An 11,228-nucleotide genomic window follows, 5' to 3' on the forward strand; every position below is an offset into this window, starting at 1 on the left:
ATCATATGTGCAGAACAATTTCTCTAAGCTTTCTTTTATGATCTCAAAACATCTTTCAGGCGTGGCCTCCTCAGTCCCCAGGGCTTGATTTCTGTCCCTCTGACTCCGTTGTCCCCGCCTCAGCACAGAGGGCTGTGTGCTTGTCCAGCTTGGGCAGGGGCTGTGGCAGCTGGTGCTCCGTGCGGTTCAGGCCGCCTCCCAGCTCACTAACTCGCTGGGGGGCGCGCCCGAGCGCACCTGCTTCCCTGCAGTGCAGAGGTCCTCATGGCTCCTTGTGCGGAGAATGAGGGGATGGAGGTCATTTGCTCATTGGCCTCTATCATGATGTGATTGTATTTCTGTGTAGTTATGATGAAAACTGTCATCTCTTGCAGGCCCACCAGGAGAACATTCTGGGTAACACCATGCAAAGTGTGATTGCATTGCTCCACAACCTGGTTGCCTGCAAGGATTCGAACATGCAGCTGCTTTATGAACACGGTAAGCGCGTCTTAGAATTCGCTTAGATTCTGTTGAGTTTTGCCTATTTGTAAGTTTTCTCATCTTATATAGTATGGAGTCACAAAGTACTATTTAAAGTTGATCAGTCAACCCAGCTGGTGTGGCTCAGTGGTTGAACGTCCACCGGTGAACCAAGAGGCCACCAGTTCAATTCCTGGTCAGGGCACATGCCCGGGTTGCGGGCCCGATCCATAGTGGGGGGCGTGCAGGAGGCGGACAGTTGGTGTTTTTCTCTCTATCCCTCTCCCTCCCTTCCTCTCTAAAATCAATAAAAGCATAATTAAAAAAATAAAGTTGATCAATGAAAATAGATGTATAGGGTCCTATAAATAATATTACCAGCCAAAAGGGAAAGTGTGGTAAGATTGTGATAGCTTCTCTACACTAACTTATTTTCTACACGGCACACTGTAAGTGGCATTGCTTAAAGATAATAATAAAAAAACAACAACAACAAAATACAAATGCAAGTGTAAGCAAGGCATTTAGACGTATTGCTGTCAGTCAAAATACAAACGTATATGGTCCAAAGCACCTCATAACATGAGACCGAGTGGGTCGAGGCTGAGTTTACTTTGCATCTTACACATATCTTTAATTTTACAGTTGAAAACAATTTTTAAAACTTTATATTTTAAGGAAAGTTTAAGGTTTCAAACAAAATTGGGGGGAAATACAGAGATTTCCCACATAATCCCTATCTGTCCCCAGAGGATGTGTTGATATTGCCTCAATCTTCTTTCTGGTTAAGGAAGTACTCATCTATTTTAGCTTTATCTTTTGAAAGCAAGAATAAATAATTACTTTTGGCTTCTATGGAAATAATCAAATGATTTTTCCTTGGATCTATTTATGTAATGAGTTGTATTTAATAGATTTTGTTGTGTTAAACCATTCGAGCACTTGAGTCAGTAACCACACTTGACCGTGATATGTTATTCTTTAATTGTGCTACTTAAGTTCTTTGCTAATTTTCTTTTCGGGATTTTTCCATCGTCATGCATAAGTGTGATTGGCCTGTGGTTTTGTTTCTTGTTTGTTTTTAATAGAATACATTCTTTGCTAGGTTTTGGTGTTACCACTAAGTTGCATCTATAATAATAAAAGTGTATTATGCTAATTAAAACTGACAGCTGAATGACCTTCCAGACATCATTCCAGATGTTCTTCTAGGCAAAGCTGTGGTGGTGGGGGCCGAGGAAGAGGTGGTTAGGGGCGATCAGGCAGTCAAGCAAGCAGTTAGGGGCGATCAGCAGGGAGGCAGAGTGGTTTGGGGTGATCCGGCAGGCAAAGGGGTTAAGGGTGATGAGGCAGGTAGGCAGAGTGGTTAGGGACGATCAGACAGACAGACAGGCAAGCAGTTAGGAGCCAGCAGTCTTGGATTGCAAGAAGGTGCAGGCCGGTCTGAGGTCCCTCCTCCCCTGCACGAATTTTGTGCACTGGGCAAAAATTCTAGTATTTACAATAAAAGGAAATTTTTCCTCTTTCTGTGGTTCTGGAACAATTCAAGAATCAATGAAATTACCTATTCCTTAAAATTTTAGTGGAATTCCCTCTGGCTTCTGCTGTTTCTAGGAGGTATATTAGTAGTGGTAGCTCTTTAACACCTTTCTCTAGTTCTACAAAGGTAATTAATCTTTTTACATCTTTCCATCTCTTATAGAATCAGTTTTAGGAAATTGAGTTTTCCTAGAAAGCTTTCATTTCATACACACTTTCAAATCTATTGCTATAGATTTGGATAAAATAGGTGTTCACAGTTCTAATTTCTTGGCTTCAGAAATTATCTCCCTATTACCGTTTTTTATATTATGTATTTGCGGTTTTGAGTTTTTAGTGAGTATTTAAGATGATGGTTAATTTTATTAGACTGGTTTGGAATTTAGTTGTTAGTCCTACTTTAAAAAAAAAGTAAATTTCTGCTTTTATCTCTTAATTCATTCCTTGTGCTTTTGTTGAGTTTTTTTTTACATTCTTTTTCTAAGTTCTTGAGTATCTCTAAGTTGTTTATCTCTATACCAATTCATTCTACTTATATATTTTTTATGTATATAGAAAAGCAATCTGTGGGAAAAACTGTGTCAAAGTAAGCCTCAAAGAGCACCTGCCTTGAGTGAAAGATGCAGTTCTAACTGAGGAAGCGGGGGACAGTGTCATTGGCAGCACTTTCTCTTCGTTAGGGAGACATGCAGTCCTGGTACCTGGATCAGAGAGGACTGGTGGGAACAGACACCAGGACCTCGGTGTCACCTGCCACTCAGTAGGGCGGCCACAAGGACACTGACCATCACCAGCATGCAACTGCATTGTGTAATTCAGGCTTTTTGTTTTAAAGTGGTCCTTTTTAAATGAGCCCTCAGGGAAAGAATGATAAAACAAAGAAAGACCTTTTGTTTACATTTGAAAATATTAGAGTTATTAACATTCATAAGGGGCTCTGGCTGGTCGCCATGCACTGACCTTTGAGTGAAGGATGTTGTCCCAGCTTCAGTGTTCCCAGCAGAGCCGTCAGAATAACGGATTTCCACGACGCGCAGCGTGCAGATCCTGCCAAAGCAGCATTGAAAGCAATGTTTGTCTCCACCGGTGTATGGTGTCTCAGAAATCAACATACTCATTCCTTACGAGGTTTATTATAAACCTGCCTAAATCGGTGTTTTCTCAAGAGGCCAGGAAATCACTCTGAGAGCTGTTTGGCCTTGACGTGTACTTAATAGCCACCTTAGGTTTCTCACTCGTGTGGAACATTCCAGCTCGTGTTGAACAGGAGGGGCTGGCAGACCTTTCCTGTAAAGGGCCAGGCAGGAACTACTTTAGACTCGCAGGCCACGTGGTCTTTGTACTACTCAGTACTGCCATCGCAGCAGGAGAGCAGATGCTGGGAATCCAGGCGTGCGAAAGACCATCTAGACATAGCCGAAAGCATCATCTGGAAGTGATGGATTGGACTGGCTTCGGGAAGTCACACAGAGCAACCCCCGTGCACCGGCTGTGGTGTTGGGTAAAGCGCATTCAGCATCTCTGGGTGACGGTGCTGGCTTACAGATGGCCACGCGCTCATCGCAGCTCCTTTCACCGAGAGGTGGAACCTCTTTCTTACCCCGGGATCCACGCGGCTTAGTGATTTCCTTCAACCAGAATGTGGTGGCGATGACGTGCGATTCCCAAGCCCGGACAGCGAGGGGCCTTGCAGCTTCCACGCAGGCTCGTGAATACTGCCGCCACCCGGTGAAAAAGTCCGAGCCATGGCTGGTGGGTGCTCTCATGGAAGAGGGCTGAACAAATTGAACAGATGCAATACTTTTAAACAGGATAGAAGAAAATGCTCCATAAGTAAATATGCAGATTTAAAAGGTACATTGTATCTTGGGGGGAAAATGATACAAAGTGTCATATTTTGGTGACAGTATTAAGCATCAAGAACAGAGAAAGGGTTGCTTTTTCATGAGGACCATTCTGAGTGAGGTGGTACCTCATTGGTTTTGATTTTCATTTTCCTAGAGGCTAATGATGTTGAGCAGCTTTTCGTGGGCTTATTGGCTGTTTGTACATCTCCTTTGACACATTGTCTATTCAGATTGGGTTGTCTTTTTAGTATGATAGAAATTCTTTTGCTTGAATTTAAGAAGATTTCAAGTATTTGCATTGCATTGCTCTCTGCTAGGCATTTCAGAGATGATTTGCGGGGGATGACCTTGGGGACGGGTGAGTATCGGCGTAGGAGATAGGAAGAGAACTCTGACTGACTTTTCACACAGCACCTGCCAGAACGGTCATTTTCGGGTGCCAGTCTCTGCCTGTCACTCCCTGTGCCAGCTCCTTCCTGCTCTTAGGAGCAGGGCTGGACTCATTAACAGCACACAGTCCTGACTTCCCCTGCTGCCTGCCTGGCACTTTTCCCTGTGCTGTCCGGGCACGGCCAGACGCACTTCATCGCAGTTTCTGTCACCCGCCCGCTTCCTCCTCCCCCGCACCTTCCCACGGACCTGTCCCCATCCTGCTCACCCTCCTGCTTCCTCCCAAGCTCGGCTCAAACTCCGTTTTCTCCAGGAAGCCCTTCTTGAAAGCCCCCATTCTCTTTCGTTGCACTTATCACAGTTGTAATTAAAATAGGAATGATGTCCCCATGGACTCGCCTGCTGAGTGTTCTGTGGAAGTCCTCACCAGCCCCCAGGTTCTCCCAGAGCAGCAGGTGTAGAATTAGCTCTTCAGGTCGCAGAGCTGGGGGAGAGGGGACAGTCCTCCTCCTCAGTTCCGCCTGCCAGGGACTCAGTCATCAATTGCTGTTTTCTTGGGCAGGCATTTTCGTTGACCCCCACATCTTGCTGCCCAGATGTTGGAAGCAGTCGTCTTTTAATCTGTAGGCTCAATAAACATGCCAGTGTCTAAAGGAGAAGTCATTGATTGATATTCATGTCATCTGCTGGAAGGAGAGCCCCATGAACACAGGAGCCTGCCTGTCACTGTTGACCTCTCTGCCCCCGCCCCCCCACCGCACAGTTCCTGGCGCACAGCGGTTGCTCTATAGGTGGGCGCTGGCCGGATGAATGACAGGGGACGCTCAGGGCAGAGCTCACGTTCCATTTCCAGAATAAGGGCCTCACTTCTCTGCACCCTGTCCAGCCTCAGCCCCTGGCTGCCTGCCCCGATGTGTCATCCGACTTTGGACCTCACGTCTAGTGCTTCGTATCTTTCTTCCTTCGTGGGGCATTCATCGAGAACCGGATGTACAAAAGACATTACGAGCTGGATTCTTCTAAGGCCACCAAAATGAGCAGCATTTGAGCCGCTGAATGACTTCTTATCAGCTCGCACCCCGTTGCTCACGTCTGGAGCCCGGCTGGCTGGTCTTAGAGGGGCAGTCCTGTCCCTGGGGCACAAAATTGTCAGCTTGGATGTGGCGGAGTGATTTTCCGGAGCTGAAACCTTATAAGCAATGGTCTTATTTTTTTGCTTCAAGCTTTCATTTTGTCCGACCTTAATTTTGAAATATGGAGAACTGTGTGTTCGGCAGATAGAAATGTCCCCTTGTCTTCCTTTAATGTTGCACTGAGATGGAATGGCCCGTGTGTCGTCGCTCCCCTGCCCACGTGTCTCCTCACCAGGACTCAGAGAGGCCTCTTAATGTCTGCAATTCTCTGAAGCATCAAAGCCATATTATCACCCTTCAGAAAGGATTTTTCAATATAGGAAAAGAGGGAGACGTTTAACAAGCTTCTGGGCTAGGTCAGATTAAAAACATGTTAAAAATAGCAAGGAGGGACATGCAACAGAAGGTGTGAAATTATAATAGCGTCAAGGAACAGCACACAATGAGCTGTGCCTCCTAAAAATGTTTCCAGGAGCTACGGAAGGCACTTTGAAGCCGTGCTCCAGAAAAGAAGTGAAAAGTTCATTATTTAGGGGAGAATTGGAGAAGCTAGCATGTGAATGAACAGAAACGTGGTATGTAATTGAAATAGCTGGGTCTGAATCCTCAGTCTGCAATTTGATGAGATACTTTTGGGTCTTAATCTCTCTGGGATAATGATACCTATTTTGTATGTTTGTCTTGAGGATTAAATGATAATATATGTAAATTTGTCATGTATAATTAATAAAATTAGCATAAGTGTTTAAAAATAAGCACTAAAAATAGCCAAGTGGTCCTCCCATGGGACCATGTAAGCAGATCATTAGAGGGAGAGAAATGAAACTGAAGATAAATTATTGCGATAGTATCAGCCATTTGAAACAATTGTTTTCATTGATTTTTAGAGACAGACAAAGGGAGAGATAGAAACATTGATCGGCTGCCTCCTGCACGCCTCCTACTGGGGATCGTGCCCATAGGCATGTGCCCTGACTGGGAATTGAACCAGCGACCTCTTGGTTGATGGGTTGACACTCAACCACTGAGCCACACCAGCTGGGTGGTATCAGCCACTTTAAATGAGTTAAACTGTATCACCCCAAAAAGGTTATACTAGAAATGCAGAATACTAAAATATCTGCAAGTTTGATCTCAGAGCCACTTGAAAAGATTATTTATTTGTAGATTCTTTCTTCCCAATTTTATTGAGATATAATTGACATAGCTTTTTGTAAATTTGTGGTGTACAATGTGCTGATTCGATGCACTTATTTATTGCAAATTTATATCACATCATATAATTACGATTTCTTTTTTGTGGTAAGGACATTTAAGTACTACTCTCCTAGCAACTTTCAAGTGTATAATACAGTATTAATAACTGTTATCACTGTGCTGTACACTAGGTCCTCAGACCTATTCGTCTGATTTCTGGAAGTTGATACTCAGAACCATTGTTCTTAAGAAGTTACAAAGAAACAAGGGTGCCTAAGGTCTTAGGATGGTAAAGATCACAGTTTCACAAAGAGGAATGGAGGGATATCAGAACTACAGGCAAGTTAAGTCTCTCTAACAAAATGAATATGCTGCCAGTTTGTGGTAATGAAGAAAAGGAGGGTCTAGTCAGGGAAGGCCTGCAGCCCTACTTAAGAGGCACTAACAGGGATGAGAGAGACCTGGGAGATGGAAGTCATGAACCTGCAGATCACAGTCAGAAAAATGAAAGTTAAAGGACTATGTTCAGTTTGTGGGGAAAAAAGAGTCAAAATTTCAGTGGATTAACACAAAAAAGTTTATCAGTTGTATAATAGAATCCGGGGCATTTCTGGCCAGTGGGCGGCTTTGCTGCATCTCCTCCCATTTCATGGCGTCGTCATTTCCCTGGATATTGAAATGCTCTCTCTCCAGCAGGCAGAAGGGTAACACCATAGAGAAGGCACACCTGCTTCCTAAGAACCCCAGCTAGAAGGGAAAGTATTTGCAAATCATTTACCTGATTAGGGATTAATTTCCAGAATACATAAAGAACTACAAGTCAACAACAACAACAAAAATCCTTATTCTAAAACTAGAGGCCCGGTGCATGAATTTGTGCATGGGTGGGATCTGGCCGGCCCACCCCAATTGGGGCCAGCCAGCAGGGGGAGGGGCTGCGGAAGGTTGGCCAGCTAACCCCACCCCCATTGGGCCGGTTGGCTGGCCACAGTGTGCGTCATAGCGACTGGTTGTTCTGGTCATTCTGATTGCTTGGCTTTTATATACATAGACTAGAGGCCCAGTGCACAAAATTCGTGCACTCGGGGGGGTGGCGGGTCCCTCAGCCCAGCCGATGCCCTCTCGCAGTCTGGGAGCCCACAGGGAGCAGGCCTAAGCCATCAGTTGGATGTCCTTAGCACTGCTGCGGAGGCGGGAGAGGCTTCCGCCACTGCTGCTGTTCTTGCCAGTCGTGAGCCTGGCTTGTGGCTGAGCAGCACTCCCCCTGTGGGAACGCACTGACCACCAGGGGGCAGCTCCTGTGTTGAGCATTGGCCTGACCCCAGCAGCAAGCTAACCTACCGGCTGGAGCCTCTGCCCTCTGGTGGTCAGTGCACATCATAGCGAGCGGTTGAGCGGCCTTAGCATATCATTAGCATAATCCTCTTTGATTGGTTGAACAGACGACCAGATGACCAGACACTTAGCATATTAGGCTTTTATTACATAGGATGGACAAAGGACTTAAATAGACGGTTCTATTCAAAGGAAGTATGAATAGCCATTAACCCCATGAAAAGATGCACAACATTATTTGTCATTAAATGCACTTTAAAACCATAATGAGATACCACTTCACACCTTAGGATGATTCTTTTTTTAAAAGAAAATAATACGTGATGGTGAGGATCTGGAGAAATTGGAACTCTCATGCATTGCTGGTGGGAATGTAAAATGGTGTAGTGGTCATGGAATCCAATATGGTGATTCTTCAAAAAGTTAAACACAGAATTACCATATCATTCAGCAATTCCCTTTCTCAGTATATGCCCAAAAGAATTGAAAACATGGACTAAAACAGATATTTACAAATTCACTGAAGCATTATTTGCAGTTGCCAAAAGGTGGAAACCACCGGTGTGCCCGTCTGCAGATGAATGGATAGTGAAATGTGGTATATACGTACAATGGAATATTAGCCATAAAAAGGAATAACCTGATTTATGCAACAACATGGATGAACTTTGAAAACATTTTGCTAAATGAGAGAAGCCAGACACAAAGGGACAATTATTGTATGACTTCACTTATTAAAGTACCTAGAATAGACACATTTGTAGAGACAGAAAATAGAATCTTGGTTACTGAGGCCTGGGAGGGAGGTTAGGAGCAGGGGGGGCTGCTCATACTGTTTAATGGGCACAGAGATTCTGTTTAGGATGATGGCAGTGGTTTATGCAACATTATGAAGGTAGTTAATGCTGCTGAACTGTATACCTAAAGACAGTTAAAATGGTCAGTTTTATGTATATTTTACTCACGACCCTGGAAATGACCCACGTCCCTGTTGCCCACATGCCATGGGTGAGAATGAGGCTCAGGGTCTCGTTAGAATGCAGGGAGTTTGGGCCATGGAGTGCCTGGCTGAGTCTCAAATTCGAGTTGCCTACCACCCTGCGTTTCAGGAGGGGACACTAATGTCCCAGCTGTGCGATGGCAGAGGCCTTCTCTGTATGAGGATCCCGCCAGGTTTACTTCTGGGCGACACGTTAAGAAACATTGCAGTCACACTAGAGCAGCCATGGGCAAACTACGGCCCGCTGGAGGGATCTGGCCCGTTTGAAATGAATAAAACTATTGAAAAAAAAACCCGTACCCTTTTATGTAATGATGTTTACTTTGAATTTATATTAGTTCACACAAACACTCCATCCATGCTTTTGTTCCGGCCCTCTGGTCCAGTTTAAGAATCCATTGTGGCCCTCGAGTCAAAAAGTTTGCCCACCCTGCACTAGAGGCTGCTTAGCTTTAAGCAGCCACGCTGGTGAGGTGAGTGGAAACGTTCGTTCTGAAGGGTGGGGGAGACCATTCGGAGCTCCCGGCACCGTCCTCACACATGTGTCCTTCTCTCCTGCGAAATGGGAGACCGTTCATGATGCAAGTTGCTCCAAAATGCAGGCCTTGTCCTGGTGAGAGTGCCAGGGCATCCACTTCCTGTTGAAGATAAGATCTTCCCAATGATTTGAAGCGTTGAGAGGTCAACCTCTAGACAGAGGGAGGCAGGAGGGAGTGCTCCCCACCGTGGGTGACAGGAGCCTTGAAGGAAGGCCCCACAGAGAAGTGATTCCAGTGCTGGTGGGGGCCTGGCCTGTGGCCTCTGGGGACCCTTAACTGCTCTGGATCATCTGTGGTTCTTTCTTAGACTCACGTGTTTGCAAACATTCCTGCAGCCTCCAGGATGAAGCGCAGAGGAGGAGTTAATGAAATGAAAGAAAGCTATTAAGATGTAAATTGTTTTCTCTGTAAGTGCTTTCCCCAAGTGCTGAAACATACATTTACTTTCATTCCCTTCTGTCTGGGCCGCGGACACTCAGAACTCCGGGTGGAAATGTGGAATCATGCAGGTTATTCCCTCACAAAGAGGCACAGCTAACATCTGGCTCTTCCTTTTTTCCTTTAAATGGTACAATCAGCGGCTGTATCATATCTCTGATGCCTTCTCTTTTATATCCTTAGCTTTAGAGGAAAAGAAATCTAACGCCGAACAGCAATTACTGTAGCACATTGCTGCCATATTCAGCAGGCAGTAGGACGTGTAAAGTGAGGACAGCTCTTGATGGGATTAGAAGAGTAATAAAACTTTATAGAGGAGTTTAATAACTCACCTCCAGGCCATGGAGCAAAGCTAATCGTCCGCCTTCCCCGGTGAAGTGTCCACTCCGTCCCGAGGTCCAATGCTTTGACCTTCAGTCAAATGTCAAGAGGTCACTTAGGTGTCAGATGTGCTTAACGTGCATCTTGCTGTGAGAGCCCACAGCATTTGGCACACTTGGAAAAGAGTCCTCCCAGAGCAGTGATCTCACATTAACGTTTTTAATAGAATGTAAGGTATCAGCTCTTTCCATATACAGGTACGTCGAGGAGTGATTGTCAGACAGTAAAATGAGCTTCTGTCTATCTAAGCACCAAACTTTGGACTCGATCCAGTCTCTTTCTCCAGGCGTCTCTTGGAGATCGGCTATAAATAGCTGAATCAATCACAGGCCATTTATCTCCCGTTCGGCTAACGTTTTCCACCATAACTGAGCCTCCACTCCCTCCGAACTGCTCTCTCTCCCTGCACCACGCCCAGACTTCTTTTCCTTTTGGAGACAGTTGTTGTGATTTGTGTTTTATTTCCTTCAGTTTCATTCAATAATCCTTTTTTAAAATTACAGAGTGTTTAGAGTTGGAGTACCCATAAAGCTCATTTATTCAAACCCCTCAGTGCACCGGTGATGAAAGCGAGGGCCATGGGGTGCAGAAACTTGTCCTGGGGGCCCCCAGCTGGAAAGCAGCTGGATGACCATGAGGTTCAGAGGTTTGAACTTGAGCCACCTTCCTTAGGTCTTCACCAAGGGCTGGCTCCCCTCGCCCCCCATCGTCAGAAAAGCAAGCGGGGTATTCCTTTCTGCTTTCGCTTTGTTTGTGGACGACTCGTTTTGGACTGGAACGCTGCCCTCTCCCTTTGAGGCTAACACTGAGTATTGCTGGTAACTCAGGGTTCCTCGCGACACAGTTCAGCACCTCCTGCCGTGGTGTCCTGGTGGCCGATGGCCCGTGTTTACCGTGGTGTTTTTCTAAGACCTCTGGCCATGTGTAGAACAGGCATCTCTGCCCAGGAAACAGGGCCTTGCATTCC

The 11,228-nt window shown here is 45.5% G+C and overlaps 1 protein-coding gene across 1 annotated transcript in view; it reads left to right on the plus strand.

Moving 5' to 3' along the window:
* ULK4 (unc-51 like kinase 4) overlaps positions 1 to 11,228 on the plus strand; it is a 284,250-nt gene that overhangs the window by 143,473 nt on the left and 129,549 nt on the right. The window contains exon 32 of the mRNA XM_015568398.1: positions 375 to 480. Coding sequence (XP_015423884.1) covers positions 375 to 480 — 106 coding nt within the window. The remainder of the gene's footprint in view (positions 1 to 374; positions 481 to 11,228) is intronic.

The sequence above is a fragment of the Myotis davidii genome, unplaced genomic scaffold (genome assembly GCF_000327345.1).
Source record: "Myotis davidii unplaced genomic scaffold, ASM32734v1 scaffold663, whole genome shotgun sequence".
NCBI lineage: Eukaryota > Metazoa > Chordata > Mammalia > Chiroptera > Vespertilionidae > Myotis > Myotis davidii.